General features: G+C 48.7%; 1 protein-coding gene across 1 annotated transcript in view; it reads left to right on the plus strand.

Moving 5' to 3' along the window:
• DNAH8 (dynein axonemal heavy chain 8) overlaps positions 1-24,694 on the plus strand; it is a 1,267,128-nt gene that overhangs the window by 595,028 nt on the left and 647,406 nt on the right. The window contains 1 exon segment of the mRNA XM_030199255.1: positions 20,718-20,822. Coding sequence (XP_030055115.1) covers positions 20,718-20,822 — 105 coding nt within the window.

The raw sequence follows: 24,694 nt of genomic DNA on the forward strand, positions 1-24,694 counted from the left end.
CATGGCTCGTCTTCACATGAGATCTGCTCAATGGACCCTAGCTTCCCAGTGGTGCCAAGCCACCGGGAATGTAGATGATGTCATCCGCCTGTCCATCAGTTGCCGCAATTCGCTGCACTGGTGGACAAATCGGACCAATTTGACCCTGGGACGCTCATTCCAATTTCCGCAGCCCATGAAAGTGCTGACGATGGATGCATCTCGCCTGGGGTGGGGAGCTCATTTCGATGGGCTCCACACCCAGGGAGTGTGGTCCTCCCAGGAACAAGATCTTCAGATCAACCTCCTGGAGCTCCGAGCGGTCTGGAACGCACTGAAGGCCTTCAGGGTTCAGCTGTCCTACCAAATTATCGAAATTTGGACAGACAATTAGGTTGCAATGTATTACATCAACAAGCAGGGGGGCACCGGATCTCGCCCTCTGTGTCAGGAAGCTGTCAGGATGTGGCATTGGGCACGCCAGTTTGGCATGCTTTTCCAAGCCACATACCTGGCAGGCGTAAACAACAGTCTGGCCGACAGGCTGAGCAGAGTCATGCAACCGCACGAGTGGTCGCTCCATTCCAGAGTGGTACGCAAGATCTTCCGAGAGTGGGGCACCTCCTCGGTGGACCTTTTCGCCTCTCAGACCAATCACAAGCTGCCTCAGTTCTGTTCCAGACTACAGGCACACGGCAGACTGGCGTCAGATGCCTTTCTCCTTCATTGGGGGGAATGGCCTCCTGTATGCATATCCTCCCATACCTTTGGTGGGGAAGACCTTACTGAAGCTCAAGCAAGACCACGGCACCATGATTCTGATAGCGCCTTTTTGGCCCCGTCAGATCTGGTTCCCTTTTCATCTGGAGGTGTCCTCCGAAGAACCCTGGAGTTTGGAGTGTTTTCCGACTCTCATTTCGCAGAACGACAGAGCGCTGCACCCCAGCCTTCAGTCTCTGGCTCTCACGGCCTGATGTTGAGGGCGTAGATTTTGCTTCGTTGGGTTTGTCTGAGGGAGTTTCCCGTGTCTTGCTTGCTTCTCAAAAGGATTCCACTAAAAAGAGTTACTTTTTCGAGTGGAGGAGGTTTGTCGTTTGGTGTGAGAGCAAGGCCCTAGAACCTCGTTCTTGTCCTGCACAGAACCTGCTTGAATACCTTCTGCACTTATCAGGGTCTGGTCTGAAGACCAACTCAGTAAGGAATCACCTTCGTGCCATTAGTGCTTACCATTATCGTGTAGAGGGTAAAGCCATCTCGGGAGAGCCTTTAGTCATTCGATTCATGAGAGGTTTGCTTTTGTCAAAGCCCCCTGTCAAGCCTCCTGCAGTGTCATGGGATCTCAGCGTCATCCTCACCCAGCTGATGAAACCTCCTTTTGAGCCACTGAATTCATGCCATCTGAAGTATTTGACCTGGAAGGTCATTTTCTTGGTGGCAGTTACTTCAGCTCGTAGAGTCAGTGAGCTTCAAGCCCTGGTAGCCCATGCTCCGTATACTAAATTTCATCATAACAGAGTAGTCCTCCGCACTTACCCTAAGTTCCTGCCAAAGGTGGTGTCGGAGTTCCATCTTAACCAGTCAATCGTCTTGCCAACATTCTTTCCCAGACCGCATACCCGCCGTGCTGAACGTCAGTTGCACACTTTGGACTGCAAGCGAGCGTTGGCCTTCTATCTGGAGCGGACACAGCCCCACAGACAGTCTGCCCAATTGTTTATTTCTTTCGACCCCAATAGGAAGGGGGTCGCTGTCGGGAAACGCACCATCTCCAATTGGCTAGCAGATTGCATTTCCTTCACTTACGCTCAGGCTGGGCTGGCTCTTGAGGGCCATGTCACGGCTCATAGTGTTAGAGCCATGGCAGCGTCAGTGGCCCACTTGAAGTCAGCCACTATTGAAGAGATTTGCAAGACTGCGACGTGGTCGTCTGTCCACACATTCACATCACCTTACTGCCTCCAGCAGGATACCCGACGCGACAGTCGGTTCGGGCAGTCGGTGCTGCAGAATCTGTTTGGGGTTTGAATCCAACTCCACCCTCCAGGACCCAATTTTATTCTGTTCAGGCTGCACTCTCAGTTAGTTGTTCTTCTTAGGTCAATTTCTGTTATGCCCTTGCCTTTGCGAGGTTCAATTGACCTGGGTTCTTGTTTTGAGTGAGCCTGAGAGCTAGGGATACCCCAGTTGTGAGAACAAGCAGCCTGCTTGTCCTTGGAGAAAGCGAATGATACATACCTGTAGCAGGTGTTCTCTGAGGACATCAGGCTGATTGTTCTCACCTACCCTCCCTCCTCCCCTTTGAAGTTGCGTTTTTTCCTCATTCCTTTGCTTGTCATTCAACTGAGCGGGAACGGTTGCGCACAGGCGGGAAGACGGCCGCGCATGCGTGGTGGGCGTGCCCTGTGTGTGGGACCTCCCGCGAAGTTTTTTTCTGGTCGGAGGGGGCTGCCGTGGACGTCAACCCAGTCGTGAGAACAATCAGCCTGCTGTCCTCGGAGAACACCTGCTACAGGTATGTATCATTCGCTGTCCCTGTTCTTTCAAGTTTGTTGCTGTATCCTGTAACCTGTGTGAGTACCCTCATTTCTGAGTCCTGATTCCTGGTCCCTCTTTAGTCAAGCTTGCTGTAGAGTCCTATACCCTGTGTGAGTTCCTGTATCCCATAAGTCCTGCCGCTGCCTGCATCTAGGGGCTGAACCCCTACGGCGGTCAAGCGCAGGTGAAGTCTTGTTCCAGTTAGATTGTTCTAGTCCTGTGTGTTCCTGCTACGCTTATATGCAGCTCCTGTCTTGTTTGTTTGTTAATCCATTTCTGGGGGGGGGGGGGGTTGCCTGCCGCTGCCGCACCTCGACAGTGGCCCAAGGGTTCTTGAGTCCAGATTATCCTTTAGAGTCTGACAGTTATTAAAAACTAGTTTTTCTAAACTGTTTTTGGGATTGCATTCTTGAAACAGCTGTGATAATTTCCCTGGCAGATATCTTGGGAGCTGTGCTGGAGTAGTATTACTGACGTACCTCAGGTCGGAGAGTACACCTGGAGGATTACAGGGGGTTGTACCTAAGAGGAATATACTATAGGAAACTTGGGCCGGAGGCCAGAGGTTTCCTGAGAGGAGCGGAGGGATCCTTCACAAACTGGACGATCTCAGGTACCGATACCCATGCTTGGTGAATCCAGTGCCTTGTGCCCGACCATAGCCCAGCCGCTTGTAGTCTGTGTCTTCGTATGAAGAAACGGTCCCAAGCATCTCAAGAAGCTCACCCTCGATATAGGAGGTGCCGATGCGTCGGTATCCCAGTAGCCCGATACCTGCTCCTGCTCCTCCACGGATTCTGACACCACCTGTCCCACCGACCTCGCAGCCTTCTCCGATGGCAGCTCTCAACGAGCGCATCTGGGCCTTGTTTCCAAAACTTCAGTTAGCTTCGGTGTTGGGGGTTCTTGCCCCTTCTCTACCATCTGCTTCAGCGGTGTCTAGCCCTTTACCTGTGGTGAGGTCTCCGACCGCGATGTCACCTGCGGCATCGACGTCGGCTGCCACCCAGGTCGACTCCCCTTCGACGTCGGTGGAGGGAGCTTCACCGCAGTCTGTCCGGGCATGAGCCTCTCGACATCGCCATAGAGGACATTGTTCCTCGGCGTCGAGTCAGGTCCAGTGTCAAAGCACCTTAACTCAGGTTTTATCCGACACTGAACAGGAGCGATCGTGGGAGTCAGATGAGGATCCCAGATACTTCTTTTCTGATGAGTCCTTTGGGATTCCCTCTGATCCTTCCCCTCCGCTAAAAAGGAGACTATCTCCACCGGAGAGTCTGTCCTTCTCCTCTTTTATCCGGGAAATGGCTATGGCTATTCCCTTCCCTGTGGAGGTTGAGGATGAGCCCAGGACTGAGATGCTTGAGGTCCTGGATTATTCTTCTCCACCTAAAGAGGCTGTGACAGTTCCTTTGCATAAAGTACTGAAGGAAGTCCTTATGTGAAACTGGTCAGCCCCTCTGTCTGGCCCCGTGGTCCCGAAAAAAGCTGAATCCCAGTATCGGTTCCATGGTGAACCTGGGTTGATGAGGTCTTTTTTACCGAACAATTCCATGGTGATGGACTCCGCCCTCAAGAGAGCCAGGAGTACTAGAGACTATGCTTTGGCGCCCCCAGGCAGAGAAGCTAGGACTTGATTCTTTTGGTAAGAAGACGTATCAGGCCGCTATGCTCACTGCCAAGATCCAGTCATACCAGAAGGCATGTTGGAAGTTCCTGGCCAGGGGTACTTTTGACACTTTTGACGTGACATCCAGGATCACTGCTCAAGGTATATTGCTGCACAGACTCTCATGGCTGCATGTCTCTGACCTGGATCATTCTGTCCAGCTGCAGATGGTGGATGTTCCTTGCCGGGGGGGACAACCTTTTTGGAGAAAAAGTAGAGAATCTTGTTGATCAAGAAGCATATTGATGCTATGGATTCTCTCTCCCATCCGGCGTCTTCTGGTACTGCCTTCTAATCTAGGAGGTATTTTGGAGGGAAGAGGAGCGCTCCCTATTCCTATCCTAGGTGTAAGTACACTCCTGCTTCTCGGCAGCCTGCCCAGTCTCAGCCCCCGCTCGCTCATTCTTGTCAACATTGTGCGTCTAAGGCCATACTCTCCCCAGCAAAAGCAAGGGATGGGCTTTTGACTGGCTCCAGTTAATCATAGCCTCAATAAAAGTGTCAGTGCTGGACGACTTGCTGGTTGGAAGGAGGTTGATATTTTTTCACCAAAGGTGGCCTCCTATAACCTCCGACCTGTGGATCCTTCAAATAGTCCGGTTAGGATGCACCCTCAATCTGAAATCCAATCCTCCAAATTGCCCACCGGGAGCTCGTTCTTACAGCTCCTAGCACAAGCAGGTACTTGCAGAGGAACTCTCTGCCCTTCTAAAGGCCAGTGCGGTTGAACCCGTTCCAGCAGGGGAAGAAGGGCTGGGATTCTATTCCAGGTACTTCCTTGTGCAGAAAAAGACAAGGAGGTATGCGTCCCATCTTAGACCTAAGGGGCCTGAACAAATTTCTGGTTCGAGAAAAGTTCAGGATGGTTTCTCTGGGCACCCTTCTTCCCATGATTCAAAAGAACAATTGGCTATGCTCTCTGGACTTAAAGGATGCTTACACACATATCTTGATACTTCTAGCTCACAGGAAGTATCTTCGATTTCAGCTAGGAACACAGCAGTTTCAGTACTGTGTACTGCCCTTTGGTCTGGCGTCCGCGCCCAGAGTGTTCACAAAGTGTCTAGCGGTAGTCGCGGCGTCTCTACACAGACTGGGGGTACATGTGTTCCCTTATTTCGACGATTGGCTAGTAAAGAGCACGTCGAAGACAGGCGCTCAGCAGTCAATGTGAATGACTATTCAGGTGCTGGAGCTACTGGGGTTTGTGATAAATTATTCCAAATCCCATCTCACACCAGTTCAATAATTGGAATTCATTGGAGCTCTGTTGAACACAAAGACAGCTCGTGTTTATCTTCCCGAGGCAAGGGCGGACAACTTCTGTCCCTAGTGTCCTTAGTACGAGCGTCTCAACAGATCACGGCTTGGCAGATGTTGAGACTCCTGGGGCACATGGCTTCCACAGTTCATGTAATTCCCATGGCACGCCTGCACATGAGATCAGCTCAATGGACCCTAGCTCCCAGTGGTGTCAAGCTATGGGAGATCTAGAGGATTTATTTATTTATTATCTCATTTGTACCCCACAGTTTCCCAACAATGTCATGCTCAATGTGTCTTACAATGCACCACAGAGGCAGGCGCCAATGTATTAAAATGAAACTAATACAGCAAACCTACAAGAGATAATGGGGAAGAATAGGAATGGATGGAGATAGAGGGCAAACTGTGAGGGAAGAGGGAAGGGGGATATGTCTAAATGTCTTTAGGTCGGTGTGGTTCCAGCAGTGGAGTCACTGGTAGAGCCTGCAGGGTAGGCACTTCCGGAATTTTCTGCAGTCTTGGACGATTTGGACCAATTTAACCTTGGGACATCCATTCCATATTCCTCAGCTACAAAATGTGCTGCTGATGATGGATGCATCCCTCCTGGGGTGGGGGGCTCATGTGGATGGGCTTCACACTCAAGGAGATTGGTCCTTTCAGGAAAAGGTCTTCAGATCAATCTCCTGGAATTGCGAGCGATCTGGAACGCTCAAAAGGCTTTCAGAGATCGGCTGTCCAACCAAGTTATATTGATTCAGACAATCAGGTTGCCATGTATTACACCAACAAGCAGGGGAGCACCGGATCTCGCCCTCTGTGTCAGGAAGCCGTCCAGATGTGGCTTTGGGCTTGCCGTCACGGCATGTTTCTCCAAGCCACTTATCTGGCAGGCATAAACAACAGTCTGGCCAACAGGTTGAGCAGGATATTGGAACCTCATGAGTGGTCACTGAACATGGACGTTGTCCACATGATATTCCAAGCATGGGGCACCCCCTCGGTGGATCTTTTTGCCACTCAGATCAATCACAAGGTCCCTCAGTTCTGTTCCAGGCTTCAGGCCAATGACAGACTAGCATCAGATGCCTTCCTTCTACATTGGGGGACAGGCCTTCTGTATGTGTATCCTCTGAGACTTCTAGTGGGAAAGACTTTGTTGAAACTCAAGCAAGACCGCAGAACCATGATTCTGTTTGCACCATACTGGCTGCGGCAGATATAGTTCCCTCTTCTTCTGTAATTATCCTTCGAAGAACCGTGGAGATTGTGGAATGTTTTCCAACACTTATCACTCAGAATGAGGGGCCGCTTCTTCATCCCAGCCTCCAGTCTCTGGCTCTCATGGCCTGGATGTTGAGAGCCTAGAATTTGCTTTCTTGGGTCTTTCGGAGGGTGTCTCCCAAGTCTTGCTGGCTTCCAGGAAAGATTCCACTAAGAGGTGTTATACTTTTAAATGTAGAAGGTTTGCCGTCTGGTGTGACACATGGGATCTCAATGTCTTTCTCATCCAGCTGATGAAAGCTCCTTTTGAGCCACTGAATTCCTGCCATCTGAAGTACTTGACCTGGAAGGTTGTTTTCTTGGTGGCTGTTACTTCAGCTCGTAGGGTCAGTGAGCTTCAGGCCTTAGTAATGCATGCACCTTATATTAAGTTTCATCACAACAGAGTAGTTCTCTGCACTCACCCTAAGTTCCTGCCGAAAGTGGTGTCAGAGTTCCATCTGAACCAGTCGATTGTCTTGCCAACATTTTTTCCCCGTCCTCATGCCCACCCTGACGAAAGCAGCTTGCACACCTTGGACTCAAGAGAGCTTTGGCCTTTTACATGGAGTGGATGAAGTCCTTCAGACAGTCCAGTCAGTTGTTTGTTTCTTTTGATGCCAACAGGAGGGGAGTCGCCATCGGTAAACACACCATTTTCAATTGGCTAGCAGATTGCATTTCCTTCGCTTATACCCATGCTGAGCTGACTCTAGAGGGTCATGTCATGGCTCATAATGTCAGAGCCATGGCTGCATTGGTGGCTCACTTAAAATCAGCCTCCATTGAAGAAATTTGCAAAGCTGCAACATGGTCTTCAGTCCACACATTTACATCTCACTACTGCGTTGAGCAGGATACCATACGCGATAGTCGGTTTGGACAATAAGTGTTGCAGAATCTGATTGGGGTTTAGACTCCAACTCCACCCTCCTAGGCCCATTTTATTCTGTTCCAGGCTGCATTCTCAGCTAGTTTGTATATAGTTTCAGGTTAATCTGTGTTATGTCTTTGCCCTTGTGAGGCCCAATTGACCACAGTTTGTTGTGTTAGGTGAGCCTGGATGCTAGGGATTACCAACTTGTGAGTATAATAAAGCCTGCTTGTCCTCGCAGAAAGAGAAGATACTTACTTGTGGCAGGTTTTCTCTGAGAACAGCAGGCTTATTCTTCTCACAATCTTGCCCACCTCCTCTTGGTGTTGTTTCTATTTTTTCTTATGCTGTTGAATTAAACTTAAGAGCGCAGTCGTGCATTGGGTGGGAAGGCACTCCGCGCATGTGGAGAGTGGTGCGGCCTGCGTGACAGAAGGCTATGGCAACTTTTTTGCTATCTATTATGCCAATACCTGGGCCGACGTGGATCGTCGACCCACTTGTGAGAATAATAAGCTTGCTGTCCTTGGAGAATACCTGCTACAGGTTAATATCTTTGCTTTTCATCCACACAACAAGTGTATTGTCCTACAATATATGTATATTTAGATGATTTGTAATGTTAACACTCATTTTTTTTGTCCTTGCACCCCATTTTTTCTATTATTTTCACATTGTCTATTTTATGTACTGCAACTTTTTGTAAATTTTATTCATGTGTCACTTAACACATTGTTTTACGTGCCATTTATTGTAAGTTTTAATTTTTTTATTTATTCATAAATGTTTTATATGTAATTTTATTCTTATTTTTTATGTAGATTTACCTGACCCTTGAGGCAGGCCTTTGTGCCGAAACACGGCCGTGTCTGGTTGTCTTTCTACTGTTGACAATAAAAGACTTCTTGATATCCTCCTTGTAGCCACCTCAGTGTTTTGTTTGTTTGTGTACATATATTACAAGGGTTAAATGAAAAATAATGCCTCCACCTCCATAATTCAGATGGCAGCACTGATGCACTACACATGTTCACACAATCTTTGAAATCTCTTCTTCACCTCAGTTAGTGAGAAGTGTCTGTGCATAAAGGCTGTTTTGCTATTGTTTGTGAAATGGTTCATGCAGTGAGCACTCATTGGTGCAATTTAAGCAACATTCCATGATAGAACTTCTTATTGTTGAAGGAGTCCCTCCAATTGAAATTCATATAAGTCTTGCCTTATTGGGACAGACCAAAAGGTCCATCAAGCCCATCATCCTGTTTCCAGCTGTGGCCAATCCAGGTCACACGTACCTGGCAAGATCCCAAAACAGTAGAGTACATTTTATGTTGCTTATTCTAGAAATAAGCAGTGGATTTTCCCCATGTCCATTTTAATAATGGTCTATGGACTTTTCCTTTAGGAAGCCACCAAACCTTTTTTAAAGCGCACTAAGCTAACTTCTTTTACTGCATTCTTCGGCAACAAATTTCAGAGTTTAATTACACATTGAGTGACAAAATATTTTCTCCGATTCGTTTTAAATTTACTACTTTGTAGCTTCATTGCGTGCCCTCTATTCCTAATATTTTTGGAAAGAGTAAACAAGCGATTCACGTTTACCCATTTCACTCCACTCATTATGTTATAGGTCTCTATCATATCTCCCCTCAGCTGTATTTTCTCCAGGCTGAAGAGCCCAGCTGCTTTAGCCTTTCCTCATAGGGAAGTCGTCCCATCCCCTTTATCAGTTTCATCGCCCTTCGCTGTACCTTTTCTAATTCCACTATATCTTTTTTGAGATGCAGTGACCAGAATTGCACACAATAATACAGCTGTGGTTGCATCATGGAGTGATACAAAGGCATTATAACAGCCTCACTTTTGTTTTCCATTACTTTCCCAATAATACCTAACATTCTATTTGCTTTCTTAGTCACCACCGCACACTGAGCAGCGGGTTTCAGCGTTTCATCAACGATGACACCTAGATCCCTTTCCCATTTGGTGACTCCTAATGTCTTTGCATTACTAACTATAATTCAGGTTCCTCTTTCACACATGCTTGAACTTGCTCACACTAAATGTCATCTGCCATTTAGATGCACAGTCTCCCAGTCTTGTAAGGTTCTCTTGCAATTTTTCACAATTCTGTTGTTATTTAACAACTTTGAATAACTTTGTGTCATCAGGAAATTTAATTACCTCTCTAGTTACTCCCATCTCTAGATCATTTATAAATAAATACTTTAAAAAAACTGCAGTCCCAGCACAGACCCCTTGGGAACCCCACTATCTACCCTTCTCCATTAACAATGCTGACCATTTAACCCTATGTTCTGTTTTCTATCGTTTAACAAGTTTTTAATCCACAATAGGACACTACCTCCTATCCCATGACTTTCCAATTTCCTCTGGAGTCTTTCATGAAGTACTTTGTCAAACACCTTTTGAAAATCCAGATACACAATATTGACCGGTTCACCTTTATCCACGTGTTTGTTCATCCCTTCAAAGAAATGTAATAAGTTGGTGAGGCAAGATTTCCCTTCACTAAATCCACTTTGGCTTTGTCTCATTAATGCTTGCTTCTGAATATGCTCTGTAATTTTGCTTTTTATAATAGTCTCTAAGATTTTGCCCGGCACTGACGTCAGGCTCATCAGTCTACACTTTCCAGGATATCCTCTGGAACCTTTTTTTAAAAAATTGGTGTAACATTGGCCACCTTCCAATCTTCTGGTACCATGCTTGATTTTAAAGCTAAATTACATATTACTATCTTTTTTACCTGCTTGGCCACCTTAAGGTCTTCGGCACAATCACCTCCAAGTCCCACTGTTCTTCGGTACACAGTAGCACTTCACCTCTATACTGTATCATTCCCTTGGATTATTGTAACCCATATGCATGACTCTACATTTCTTAGAATTAAATCTTAGTTTTCAATTTTCAGACCAGTCTTCAAATTTCTCTAGTTCCTTCCTCATGCCATGCACACCCTCCGAGGTGTCTAGCCTATTACAGAGTTTGGTATCATCTGCAAAGAGACAAACCTTAACAGTCAGCCCTTCCGCAATATCACTCTCAAAGATGTTAAGAAGAGCTGGCCTGAGGACCGATCCCTGCGGCACACCACTGATAACATCCCTTTTCCTCAGAACAAGATCCATTTACCACTACCCTCTGTCTCCTCCGATTTAATCAGTTTTTATGCAAGTCAGCCACTTTAGGTCCCATACCAAGGGCACTTAGTTAATTTATCAGTCCCATGTGTGGAACTGTGTCAAATGGTTTGCTAAAATCCAAGTAAATCACATCTAGCGCCCCTCTCACGTCTATCTGTTTCGTCACCCAGTCAAAGATATCAATCAGATTTGTATGACATGATGTTATGATTCTGCGGGTTTGGCTGAGGGGGAGGCGGGGACGTCTCCTCTGATTGGCTGCCAGGGGTTGTGCTGACGTCAGGGAATAGTACTTTAGCCTGCAGCTGAAGAGTTTCTCTGCTTTTGCGTTACTTACTTGGTGGTATCAGGAAAGCCTGATAGTTTTCTCTCAGAACGTGCTCTAGGTTCTGACAGGGATCTGTGTTGTATTAGAGTATTCTTTTCCTTCCCTCTGGGTTAGCTGCTGCTGTGTGTGTGTGCGTAGCTCTGTAATCAGGGTCAGCTGCTCGTTTGTTTAGTGGGGGCTGGGCATTGCTCAGCCTCCGGGGGCTCTGGGCTGAGTGAGTGCCTTCTCCTTTGTTTGTTTTTAGGATTTCTCTTCCCAGTATCCCGGCCTGCTGGCTCAGTGAGTTTAACCCTTTGTGTACTGTGTGTATTGTTTCCTGCGTCTGCCAGTGTGTTTGTTGGATGGGTCCCGCTTCCTCTCGGGAGGGGAAGCGTTCTCTCTGATTGTTTGTTGATTTATGGCACTCTCTCTCTGCTGGCTCTACAAGCTTAACCCTTTGTGTTCCTTGTGCCTCTGTCTACAGTGGGTTTGAGGCAAAGGCTTTCTTCCTGCCTTTTGTGTCTGGTTCCTCTGGCTTCTGCCTGGGGCTCCTACCCTGGTGGAGGGGGGGGGGGGAGGTTGCTGTGTTAGTTCCCCTGTCCTGTGCTAGTCCCCTGGGTGGGTGTGGCCCGCTCTGATCCTTTGTTTCCCCCTCTGCCCTATTGCTGGTGTTCAGCGCATGTCTGGCATCTTGGGGCCCTCTGGGTTCTTTCACCCCTCCCTGTGTGTGATTGGGTTCCAGTTCAGCCGTGAGGCTCGCACGAGTGGCTCTGTGTGCGTGGGTTCCGGTTCGGCCGCGAGGCCCGCCTGTATGCCTATTTCCCTTCTTCCTGCGGGACTGTGGGGAGGGGTAGCTTAGGGGGTATTGTGTAGCTGGGGTGTGCGGTGGTGGGTCGGTCTCCCCTTGGCCTGGGTCGGCGCCCTGCTGGCCTCGGCCAGGGCCCAAGGGCTCACGACCAACCCAACGGATTACAGAATGCAAAAGCCATGAGCTCGACCGATCCATTCCCCATGCAGCTTCTCCAGCAATTGCATGCTCAGCTACAACAGGTATCGGGAGTCGTGAACGCACTGTCTCAACGGGTAGACACGCTGACTGTCACGGGGGCTGCGGAGGGCCCGCCAGCTTCTACTCCGCCGGGTTCCCACGCATGCAGCCGAGGGATTCGGGTGGCTACGCCCCCGAGGTACGAGGGCGACAGTAAGACCTGCCGGGGGTTCCTCAATCAATGTCAAATTGTCTTCGATTTGCAGGCCCGGGATTTTCCTTCGGATCGGGCGAAGGTGGCTTATATTATCTCTCTACTGGCACGCTCTGCTCTGGCCTGGGCCTCGCCCTTATGGGAGAAGAAGGATCCCCTCCTGGATAATTTGGCAGAGTTCTTGAAACAATTTCGGCTCATCTTTGAGGAACCCGGGAAGCCCTCTTCGGCGGCAACTCAGCTGTTGAACCTACATCAGGGGCGACTCTCTCTGGATGAGTACGCCATCCAGTTTCGGACCTTGGCCGTAGAGCTAGGTTGGGATAACCCAAGCCTGACTGCGGTATTCTGGCATGGGGTATCGGCCAACATTAAGGACGAACTCACAGGCCGGGAGCTGCCCTCAGATCTGAACGACCTCATCCGTCTCTGCACCCAGGTGGACATCCGGTTCAGGGAGTGGGCCTGTGAACGTCGCGCTGGTCAGCAGGTTGCAGGGGCTAACTCGAGGAGCTCACACAAGAGCCCTGCTTCCCCGTCGCTGGGTGTGCCCGACAGGTCTGAACCTATGCAGGTTGACCGGGCGGCCCAGGAGAGACAGCGGATACCCTCTAAGGGGCTGTGCCTGCATTGTGGAGTGAAGGGGCACTTTGTCCGTGAGTGCCCAAAGAGAAAGAAGTTGGGAAACCAGCAGCCCTGATACCGGCTAGGGAGACCGGGTCAGGGCCAAAGTCCGTCTCCCCTTGGATGCAGGTTTTGGTGCCAGTTCTACTGGCGATTAAGGATACCCCTTCTTTTGAGGCGCTAGTTGACTCGGGGGCGGGAGGCAACTTTATCAGCGCGGACCTGGTGCGGGTTCATCAAATTCCTACGATGGAGTTACCTCAGTCCATCACTGTCTCAGTGGCTTGGGGACTGGTTCAGGGAGTCCTCCGCTCCAGGACCGTGCCTATGACTTACGGGTAGGAGTCTTACACAAAGAAGTTATCTCCTTCTACGTCCTTCCGTCAGCCACTGTGGCCATAATCCTGGGATTACCCTGGCTTCGCCTGCATAACCCTTGCATTGATTGGGCCCGGGGTGAATTGACGGCGTGGGGCCCGGGCTGCAGAAGGTCTGTTTGGATAAGGTCTCGCCAGCCCCAGTGACGCTTCCTTTGGATCGAGCCAATGTTATGTTACTGGGGCCCTACAGATCCTTTGTAGATGTTTTTTCCAATCAGCAAGCAGAGATTCTGCCTCCTCATCGCTCCTATGACTGTGCCATAGAGCTACTACCTGGAACTGAACCTCCCCGTGGCCGTGTATACCCCCTATCCTGCCCAGAGACGGAAGCCATATCCCAGTATATTCGAGAGAACCTAGCTCGAGGCTTCATCCGGCCCTCTAAATCGCCCGCGGGGGCTGGATTCTTCTTCGTGGAGAAGAAGGATGGGGGGTTGCGCCCCTGTATTGACTACAGGGGACTCAATGCCATCACGCGGAAGGACAAATACTCCCTTCCCTTGATTTCTGAGATGTTTGACCGCCTCCAGGGGGCCCAGATCTTCTCCAAGCTCGATCTCAGGGGGGCCTACAACCTTGTGCGGATCAAGGAGGGGGATGAGTGGAAGACGGCGTTTAACACCCGCGACGGGCATTACGAATATCTGGTAATGCCGTTTGGACTTGCTAATGCTCCAGCCGTCTTCCAAGCCTTCATGAATGACATCTTCAGGGATCTCCTGTATACGTTTGTGATGGTCTACTTGGACGACATTTTGATTTTTTCAAGGGCTGAGGAAGAGCACCAGGAACACGTGAAGACCGTATTGCAGCGGTTGAGGGAGAACCACCTCTATGTGAAATTGGAAAAATGTGAATTCCATTGCTCCGAACTGCTGTTCCTGGGGTACATCATTTCTAACCACGGGCTGCGTATGGACCCCAGTAAGCTGACAGCCATCCTGCTCTGGCAGCAACCTACTGGGCGTAAGGCTCTACAGCGTTTCTTAGGTTTTGCAAACTACTATAGGCAGTTTATTTGGAATAACTCGTCCCTGACTGCCCCTCTTACTGCCTTGACTAAGAAGAACGCTGACGCTCGCAACTGGTCGCCTGAGGCGTGTCAGGCCTTTGAAAATCTGAAACAGGCATTTGTTGGAGCTCCAGTGTTGTGCCATCCCAACCCGACAAATAAATTTTTCGTGGAAGTGGACACATCATCGGTTGGCGTAGGAGCAGTGCTGTCCCAGTGGGAAACTTCTCCCATGTGCATTCTTCTCTAAAAAGTATACCCCTGCCGAGAAGAATTATGCCATCGGGGATCAGGAGCTATTAGCCATTAAATTGGCCCTGGAAGAATGGCGTCATCTGCTGGAAGGGGCGCAGGAGCCCTTTACGGTGTTCACAGACCATAAAAACCTGACTTATTTACGATAAGCGAGAAAGCTGAATCCTCACCAGGCCCGGTGGGCACTATTCTTCTCCCGCTTTGATTTCATTCTGACTTATCGTCCAGCGGAGAAGAACATCAAGGCAGACGCCCTCTCCAGGTCCATGGAGGCTGACCTGGAGGAAGAACCCCTGCAGCATGTAATTAAACCCGATGTCATTGTGCCCGCGATGACGCTAGCAGTACCTGCAGGTATGACCTTTGTGCCACCCCGGCTGAGAGAAAAGACACTCCAATGGGGGCATGCCTCTCGAATGGCAGGACATCCCGGGATCCTGGGAACCAAGCGGTTCATCTCCCAGCAGTATTGGTGGCCTTCACTTGATCGGGATGTGCAGGAGTTTGTGGCTGCGTGTCCTGAGTGCGCCCAGCATAAAGCTGACCGTCGGAGACCCCAGGGGTTGCTGATGCCTTTACCGGTACCTGAGAGACCGTGGACCCACATTGCCATGGACTTTGTTACGGATCTGGCCAACTCTGAAGGGCACACAGTTGTCTTGGTAGTGGTGGACCGGTTTTCTAAAATGGCCCACTTCATACCCATGCCTACCCTTCCTTCGGCGGTGAAACTGGCACAGTATTTAATCAGCGCTATTTTTCGTCTCCATGGTCTGCCAGAATCTATTACCTCTGATCAAGGAGTACAGTTTGTCTCAAAGTTCTGGAGAGCCCTGAATCGAGCCCTTGAAATAAAGCTGAACTTTTCGTCGGGATATCACCCACAATCCAATGGCCAAACAGAATGAGTGAACCAATGCTTGAAGCAGTTCCTGCGGATGTATGTCAGTGAGCACCACAATGACTGAGTCAGCTGCTGCCTTGGGCAGAATTCGCTCATAACAACCGAGTGAGCTCGGCCACGGGCGCTTCGCCCTTTTACATCGTATATGGATGACATCCGCGGATACCAGCCCCCTTGAAAACCAACTCGGATGTCCCGGCAGCGGCCGATGCGGTGACCTCGCTCCAAGCAATTTGGTCGTCAGTTCAGATAGCGCTGCGAGTGACCTCCGCTCGTATGAAACGCCAAGCGGATCGGTCTCGCAGAGTGGAACCGCGCTTCCAGCCAGGCGACTTGGTGTGATTGTCCACGCGTAATCTGCGTCTGAAGATTCCCTCCTCCCGCTTTGCACCTCGATTTGTGGGCCCGTATCCCATTGTGAGGCAAGTGAATCGGGTCTGTTATCAGCTAAAGTTACCACCTACATTACGGGTACATAACACCTTTCATGTGTCCTTGCTGAAGCCTGTGATTCTTCGGGTCTGTTATCAGCTAACGTTACCACCTACATTACGGGTACATAACACCTTTCATGTGTCCTTGCTGAAGCCTGTGATTCTGAGAAAAGGGGCTTTGCCCGCGTTGCCTGCTAGTCCAGCCTTCTCAGCCTCCCAAGGGGAATATGAAGTCCGGGACGTCTTGGATGCAAGGCGCTTCCGGGGACATCTCCAGTATCTCATTGCGTGGAAGGGATATGGACCGGCAGACAACTCCTGGGAGGACGCTACTCATGTCCACGCACCAGTCCTAGTCAGACGGTTCCATCGCCTTTTCCCTCACAAATCTAAACCTCGTGGACAGGGTGGGGGGGGCCCTTGAAGGGGGGGTGATGTTATGATTCTGCCGGTTTGGCTGAGGGGGAGGGGGGGACGTCTCTTCTGATTGGCTGCCAGGGGTTGTGCTGACGTCAGGGGATAGTACTTTAGCCTGCAGCTGAAGAGTTTCTCTGCTTTTGCGTTACTTACTTGGTGGTAACAGGAAAGCCTGATAGTTTTCTCTCAAAACGTGCTCTAGGTTCTGACAGGGATCTGTGTTGTATTAGAGTATTCTTTTCCTTCCCTCTGGGTTAGCTGCTGCTGTGTGTGTGTGCGTAGCTCTGTAATCAGGGTCAGCTGCTCGTTTGTTTAGTGGGGGCTGAGCATTGCTCAGCCTCCGGGGCTCTGGGCTGAGTGAGAGCGTTCTCCTTTGTTTGTTTGTTTTTAGGATTTCTCTTCCCAGTGTCCTGGCCTGCTGGCTCAGTGAGTTTAACCCTTTGTCTACTGTGTGTATTGTATTCCTGCCTCTGCCAGTGTGTTTGTTGGATGCCCCCCCCCCCACTCCCTCTCGGGGAGGGGAAGCATTCTCTCTGATTGTTTGTTGATTTATGGCACTCTCTCTCTGCTGGCTCTACAAGCTTAACCCTTTGTGTTCTGTGTGCCTCTGTCTACAGTGGGTTTGAGGCAAAGGCTTTCTGCCTTCCTTTTGTGTCTGGTTCCTCTGGCTTCTGCCTGGGCCTCCTACCCTGGTGGTTGGGGGGTTACTGTGTTAGTTCCCCTGTCCTGCGCTAGTCCCCTGGGTGGGCGTGGCCCGCTCTGGTCCTTTGTTTCCCCCTCTGCCCTATTGCTGGTGTTCAGCGCGTGTCTGGCATCTTGGGGCTCTCTGGGTTCTTTCACCCCTCCCTGTGTGTGATTGGGTTCCAGTTCAGCCATGAGGCTCGCACGAGTGGCTCTGTGTGCGTGGGTTCCGGTTCGGCTGCGAGGCCTGCCTGTATGCCTATTTCCCTTCTTCCTGAGGGACTGTGGGTAGGGGTAGCTTAGGGGGTATTGTGTAGCTGGGGTGTGCGGTGGTGGGTCGGTCTCCCCTTGGCCTGGGTCGGCGCCCTGCTGGCCTCGGCCAGGGCCCAAGGGCTCACGACCAACCCAACGGATTACACATGACCTGCCTCTAGTGAAACCAAGCTGCCTCAGTCCTGCAATCCATTTGGTTCAAGAAACCTCACAATCCTCCGCTTTAGAAGCATTTCTATTAGTTCACTCACCACAGAGATCAGACTTACAGGTCTGTAATTCCCAACCTCCTTCTTACTTCTACTCTTGTACAGAGGGACCACATCCGCCCTTCTCCAGTCCTCCGGGACCACTCCAGACTCTAAGGCGGTATTGAAGAGGTCAGACAATGGAGCTGCCAGAACATCTCCTTGAGTACCCTTGGATGTATCCCTTCAGGCCTCATTGCTTTATCTACTTTCAGTTTAGCTAGCTCCTCACGAACACAGTCTTCTGAGAATTGGTTCCAGTCTGCCACGCAACCATCCCCCTTGGCATTTGTTTTCTGCAGTCCTACCCCTGGCCTTTCATCCGTGAACACAGCACAGAAATAATTGTTAAGCAGTTCAGCTTTATCCTTATTTTTCTTCTACATATTTCTCTCCCTCAGCTTTGAGCCTCACAATGCTATTTTGGCACTTCCTCCTGTCACTTATACATCTGAAAATCATTTTGTCCCCCAATTTTACCATATGGGCTATCTTTTCCAGGTATTTTTGCATATCTTCCTATTTATGAGTCCTCTTGTAACTTGTGACGGCTAATCTTCTTTCCCTTACCTTTTCAGCTACTGAGTTTGAGAACTGGAGTGGCCTTCTTTTCCTCTTACTCTTATGTAATTTTCTAACTTAAAGGTAAGTCACCTTTAAAATAGCTCTTTTCAGTTTTGCCCACTACTGTTCTACTTCCTATAGCTGTTCCCATCCAACCAACTCTTCCTTGAGAAATTCCTCCATCTCAGCAAAGTTATTTCTCTTGAAATCTAGGACCTTCAATCTCAAATAAGCTCTCTTCCCATTTGTCTTAATATTGAACCATACCATTCGGTGATCACTAGGTGCCAATTGATCTCCTATAGTAACATCAGAAACAACGTCCTCGTTTGTAAGCACGAGGTCTAGAATAGTCCCATCCCATGTCAGTTCCATCACCCACTGCTGAAACAGTTCTTCCTGTAGAGAATCCAAGATCCCTTTGCTTCTAGTCGACCCCACATCAACGAAGCCCCAGTCAGTGTCTAGCATATTAAAATCACCTATCAGTAGTACTTCCCCTTTCCTAGCTATCTTATGGATATCTTATATTAAGTCTCTGTCCATTTATTCTGACTGTGAAAGTGACCTGTATATTACACCAATGTAAATACATTTTCCTTTCCCTCTTGCCAGTTTAACCCACAGCGCTTTTTCCTTACTCCATATGCCCTTCAGTTCTGTCACTTTGATATTATTCTTAACATATAATGCCACTTCTCCACCCTTTTTTACTACCCTGTCCTTCCTGAATAGATTCTAGCCAGGTATAACTGCATCCCAGTCATGATTCTCCTTGAACCATGTCTCCATGACCACCACTATATCCAAGTCGGCTTCCATCATTGCAGCCTCTAGATCTAAGCATTTGTTTACCAGACTACCAGCATTGGTATATAAGGCTTTCCAGATGTTACCCTGTTTTCCCCTTTCTATAGAGGTATTTGATGTGTTACCTTCCTGAGGGTAAGTTGAACGTGGGAAGGGCGCTAGATATTGTGTACTTGGATTTTAAAATCCAATATCTCTATTGCAAACTCTATTATGTCACACAGTCTCTGCCTAAAGAGGTGAAAAGAATTCAGATCCCTAGTGCTGCTTAAATTAAATTTTTTAGCAACACCACTCCGCTCTGCCGCTTGGTCTATTCCCAGTGCTGGCTTACGCGGGAATCCTCATTAGTCAAAAACTCTTCTAGTTGTTAACCTGCATTCAAAACTTATATTGTTATGCTGGTTGTCACACTTATTACTACTACTATTTAGCATTTCTATAGCGCTACAAGGCATACGCAGCGCTGCACAAACGTAGAAGAAAGACAGTCCCTGCTCAAAGAGCTTACAATCTAATAGACAAAAAATAAAAAAATAAGCAAATCAAATCAATTAATGTGAACGGGAAGGAAGAGAGGAGGGTAGGTGGAGGCGAGTGGTTACAAGTGGTTACGAGTCAAAGGCAATGTTAAAGAGGTGGGCTTTCAGTCTAGATTTAAAGGTGGCCAAGGATGGGGCAAGACGTAGGGGCTCAGGAAGTTTATTCCAGGCGTAGGGTGCAGCGAGACAGAAGGCGCAAAGTCTGGAGTTGGCAGTAGTGGAGAAGGGAACAGATAAGAAGGATTTATCCATGGAGCGGAGTGCACGGGAAGGGGTGTAGGGAAGGACGAGTGTGGAGAGATACTGGGGAGCAGCAGAGTGAATACATTTATAGGTTAGTAGAAGAAGTTTGAACAGGATGCGAAAACGGATAGGGAGCCAGTGAAGGGTCTTGAGGAGAGGGGTAGTATGAGTAAAGCGACCCTGGCGGAAGATGAGACGGGCAGCAGAGTTTTGAACCGACTGGAGAGGGGAGAGGTGACTAAGTGGGAGGCCAGCAAGAAGCAGATTGCAGTAGTCTAAACGAGAGGTGACAAGGGTGTGGATGAGGGTTTTGGTAGAGTGCTAGTGTTAGCTGGGCATTTTCAAGTAGGTTCGCTCTACAGCGAGCCCCTGTTTCGCGTTCGCTTCTTAAGGAGCTGAACCTCTGTACGTTACTGCCCTGAAAACAAAACGCAATGAAGAAAATAATTTTTTACGCTGTGTGTTTTCCTCTATTGTACTCAGGGTATACATATTCTGGTCTTCCAGTCTTTTCTCATAAGTCTTTTGGCGCAAGCCCCATACCATTTTTGCCACCTTCCTCTGGACTGCTTCAAGTCTTTGTACATCCTTAGCAAGGTACGGCCTCCAAAACTGAACACGATGCTCCAAGTGGGGCTTCAACAATGACTTGTACAGGGGCATACTTTCCTCCGTTCTTCAGCTGATTATGCCTATCTGTATGCAGCCTAACAACCTCCTGGCTATGGCCACCACCCTATTACACTGTTTTGCCCTCAGATTTGTTTAACTTTACTCCTTAATCATTCAAAATACTGAAGAGCTAACACTGCTTGGTGCCCTTATAGGGCAGAACTCACAGCTGTTGTTCTCTGTCACCATCTGCTGGTTGATGAACATAACCCACAGGTTCTGAACTGGTCTGGTTGGATTAAAGGAAAGAAAATTAGCAGGTAAGATCTAATTTTTCCTGGTTCTGAGTCACTGTTTGTCTAATGCACTACAACTAAATTCAGCATTACAGTATGTTGTTTTAGATAACTTTTAAAATCCGCAATTAACACATACTAACATTTTTCATTACAGGAAGCATATGGTATCTTAAACAGATTTAAAGTTGAAGTGGTAAAAGAGGAAGCAGAAGGTGTTGATACGCTGAGATATTCGTTCAACAAAATGCTAGCCAAATCTGTAAGTTCTTATTATACAGAAGTATGGTTGTTTTAAAATGTTTGAAATGTTGATCTTCCATTTTTCATTAAATAATGGTTGCACTTATTTATTATTATTATTTGTTACATTTATATCCCACATTTTTCCACCTTTTGCAGGCTCAATGTGGCTTACATATAACCGTTAACGGTGTTAGCCGATTACGGTTTGAACAACTACTTTGTATTCATTCATACTATGTGATATTGTGGTATAATGAGGTATGTGTATTGTAGGAAACAGTTGGGCGGAACTTAGAGAGGGAAAGGGGGAAGAAGAGTCAGGTAATGTCTGTTGCAGTCTTTGGTTATGTTGTGTCACAAGTGACTGATATTTTTATGTTGGGTCAGTGGAGTATGCTCTTCTGAACAGGTCTGTCTTTAGTGCTTTCCGAAAATTTAGGTGGTCGAGCGTAGTTTTTACTGCTTTTGGCAATGCGTTCCATAGTTGTGCGCTTAGGTAGGAAAAGCTGGTTGCATAGGTGGATTTGTATTTGAGTCCTTTGCTGCTTGGGTAGTGGAGGTTGAGATATGATCGTGCAGATTTTGTGGAGTTTCTCCGAGGACAAGCAGGCTGGACATAATCACGCATGAGTCGTCGTCCGTGACGGCCCAGGAGCTCGGAAGTTAAGACAAAAACCTTTAAAAGTTCCAGAAGCAGCGTGGCACACGCGGGGACAATGCACCGCGCATGTGCGAGTGACTTCCCACCCGTGACGCCCATGCACTTCCCTCAGTTCTCTTTTTTTCTGCTTCGCGAAGGAGTTTTTTTTGCTGCTCCTCGTGAGTTCTGGCCCAGGAGAATTTTTTCGCATTTATCACGCTCCGTTTCTTCTTTTAAGGTTCTTTTCTTTTCGTTGCGGCCGCCTTCAGGCCACTCGCCCGCGTTCCTTTTGCCATTTTTTTATGCCTTTCTCATTGGCACAATCGCGTCGTTTAATTTTGCGGACGCTATTTTCCTGCCCGTATTATCGAACACTCCCAGCGGCTTCAAACGCTGTACTCGCTGCAACCGGACCATCTCGAGTACCGACCCCCACGCATGGTGGCTTCAGTGTCTTGTGCCCGATCATCTTCCGGCTGCTTGTAAGCTGTGCAAGTTGATGAAAAAGAGGACCCAGGCAGCTCGAGAGGCTCAGCGCGAGCGACTTTTTTTCGGATTGGTCCGGTCCTTCTGGCTGCTTGTAAGCTGTGCAAGTTGATGAAAAAGAGGACCCAGGTAGAGGGTCCCATGATGCAATGCGGCTGATTGGACGCACGTGATTCGGCTCCGCTCCCAATTCCCCCGAAAATCGGCTAATTCACCCGCAAAAATCTCTCTCAAGTTCAAAAAAAGTGGTGGTCAGTGCGGTGGAAGAGTAGGGCAGCGCATCTGTGCCCTAATCGGCAGTTCAGCGAGGACGGGAGATGGGTATGCCACTAAGAATCAGCGGCCTTAAAAGACCCACAAGGTGGAAGTGCGCGCCAAAATGGCGACGGTGAATGTGGCTGGGGGGGAGGTCAGCCAGCCAGCGGACGCCTTTAAGGAACTGATTCAGCAAGTTTCCACTATTCTAGAAGAAAAGTTATCTAAGTTCCAAACATCGGTGGAACAAATCAGAGAGGCAGTGGAGAGGCAGGGCACGAGGCTGCAGCAAGCAGAGGAAAAAATCTCCAGGCAAGAGGACAGAGCAGAGGCAGCAGCACAAGGTTGGTGTCACTTGAACAGAAATGTGGGAAGCTGGAGCAACAACTAGATGATTTGGAGAATAGGAGCAGAAGAAATAATGTGAGAATCATGGGACTCCCTGAGACAGTGAAAGAAAAAGATTTATGGCATTTCATGGAGTCGTGGATACCGGAACAGCTGGGCTTTCAGGGCCATGAGAAAGGACTGAAGGTTGAACGGGTCCACAGACTCGGTGCACTGAAAGAGGGAGACATACGACCCAGGACGGTCATTGCCAGAATCCTTAACTACGCTGACAAGGAGAAACTTTTGCAAGCGTTCTGGAAGAAGAAAGGGGAGTTGGAATTTGAGGGGAACAGAATCTTACTGTTTCAAGACTACTCTGCTGCAGTAACAGAACAGCGTTGCAAGATGGGGCAGCACTGCAAGCGGCTGTATGAGAAAGGAGTAAAGTTCGCTCTGCTTTTCCCCGCAAAAGTGCGGATCATGCAGGATAACAAAGCGTTATTCTTCACAGACCCCAAAGAACTAGGGAACTATGTGGAGCTCATGCAGATTTGAATGCCTTTTCTACTCCCTTCTTCCAGTTTTTTCTCTTCCTGTTTCTTCCTTAGTTTTGGGATCCAGAAGATGCAGCTACAGTCTTGGTGGGAAATGAGCAGCTGCCATTGTGTAAAGCCTCACAACAAGTTAAGTTAGTTGGAGGAGGCTCCCTGTATGTGTTTGACCTTTAAAGATTAGTGGAGCAGACCAGTGAGAGATGCCTGTCGGAGGTGGACTGGCGGGAGACTGGATGAGCAGAAGCATTCCAGGAAGTGGGTTGGTACCCTTGCTGGCCCGGAAGCACGGGGAGCCTCCTCGGTATCCCTACTATTCCTCACCGGTCCTAGCTGTGGGGTGCGAGACCAGATAAGCTGCAGTGACTGAAGAATATAGTATTCATATATGGCCCGCAAGTATTCTGAGTCTCTCAACATGTACTAAATATTTGCATGAGCCCAGTTATGTTTACATGTTTAAATGTTATAAGCTTCACAAGTGTGAGAATTGTTGCTGGTTTACTTATAGGGACTTTAGTTCAAATGTGTTTTGATTAGCACTGACCTGTGTGACATAAGTAGGGTGTTATGGGTGGAGAAGCAGGAGTTGCACATAGTGGGTTATAAGAGAGTTTTTGCAAGGGGGGGGGTTCGGGTAAGCTCACAGGGCCTTGGGAGTTGGTGTTCAGGGGAACGAGTGGGGTGGAGTGGCAGTGGGTGCGGATGGGGGGGAGGTTGAATGTGCCGAATGGATTGGGGAGATTGGAAGGTAGGGGGGGAGTATCCTTCCGGGGGGGAGGGGCGGCAGGGGATGGGGGAGGGGGTGGGGGAGAGGTTGTCCGCTATACAGGAGAAGGAGACCACTAAAGCATCTCACGCTGAAACCAGAATTCCCTGGGGGTTTTGGCTGGGAGGCCCCCTGGGTGTGAATCTTGTGAAACTTATTGTGAGCAAGTGGATGTGGAGACTGCTTTTGTATGGCTAGTCTGAGAGTTGTTTCCCTAAACGGGGACGGAGTTCACTCACCAGTCAAACGTTTTAAATTACTACAGGCGTTACGAAAACAACAAGCTGACATCGCCCTATTACAGGAAACACACTTGGGGAATGCTGAACATGTCAAATTACGCAGAGAGTGGGTGGGGGAGGTATACTATGCCTCTTACAATAGCAGACAGAGAGGCGTGGCAATCCTATTAAAAAAGAACTTGGTATTTGAGTTGCACAGATTGTATCAGGACCCGGACGGCCGATATGTCATAGTAGCGGGCCTCCTACAGGGACATAAAGTGGCCCTATGTAGTATATACGCGCCCAATGTATATTCACAGAGGTTCTTTGCCCTATTAGCTGCAAAGCTCATTACATTTGACAACTACCCACTTATACTGGGGGGAGACCTCAATATAACTAGTGATCCCTCAATAGATCGGAAACCAGCTAGGATAGTAAGTAAGGATCACGATGGGAAGGGGTGAACTTTCTTATTAATGAACTGGGAGTAGTTGATGTTTGGAGGCTATTGCATTTAGAAGAGAGGGAATTCACATTTTTTTCCCATCCTCATGGGGTCCATGCGTGCCTTGATTATGTGCTGGTAAGTCAACCTTTGGTGAGAGTGACTGAGAAAGCAGAGATTTGCGA

This window comes from Microcaecilia unicolor, chromosome 3, assembly GCF_901765095.1.
Source record: "Microcaecilia unicolor chromosome 3, aMicUni1.1, whole genome shotgun sequence".
Taxonomy (NCBI): Eukaryota; Metazoa; Chordata; class Amphibia; order Gymnophiona; family Siphonopidae; genus Microcaecilia; species Microcaecilia unicolor.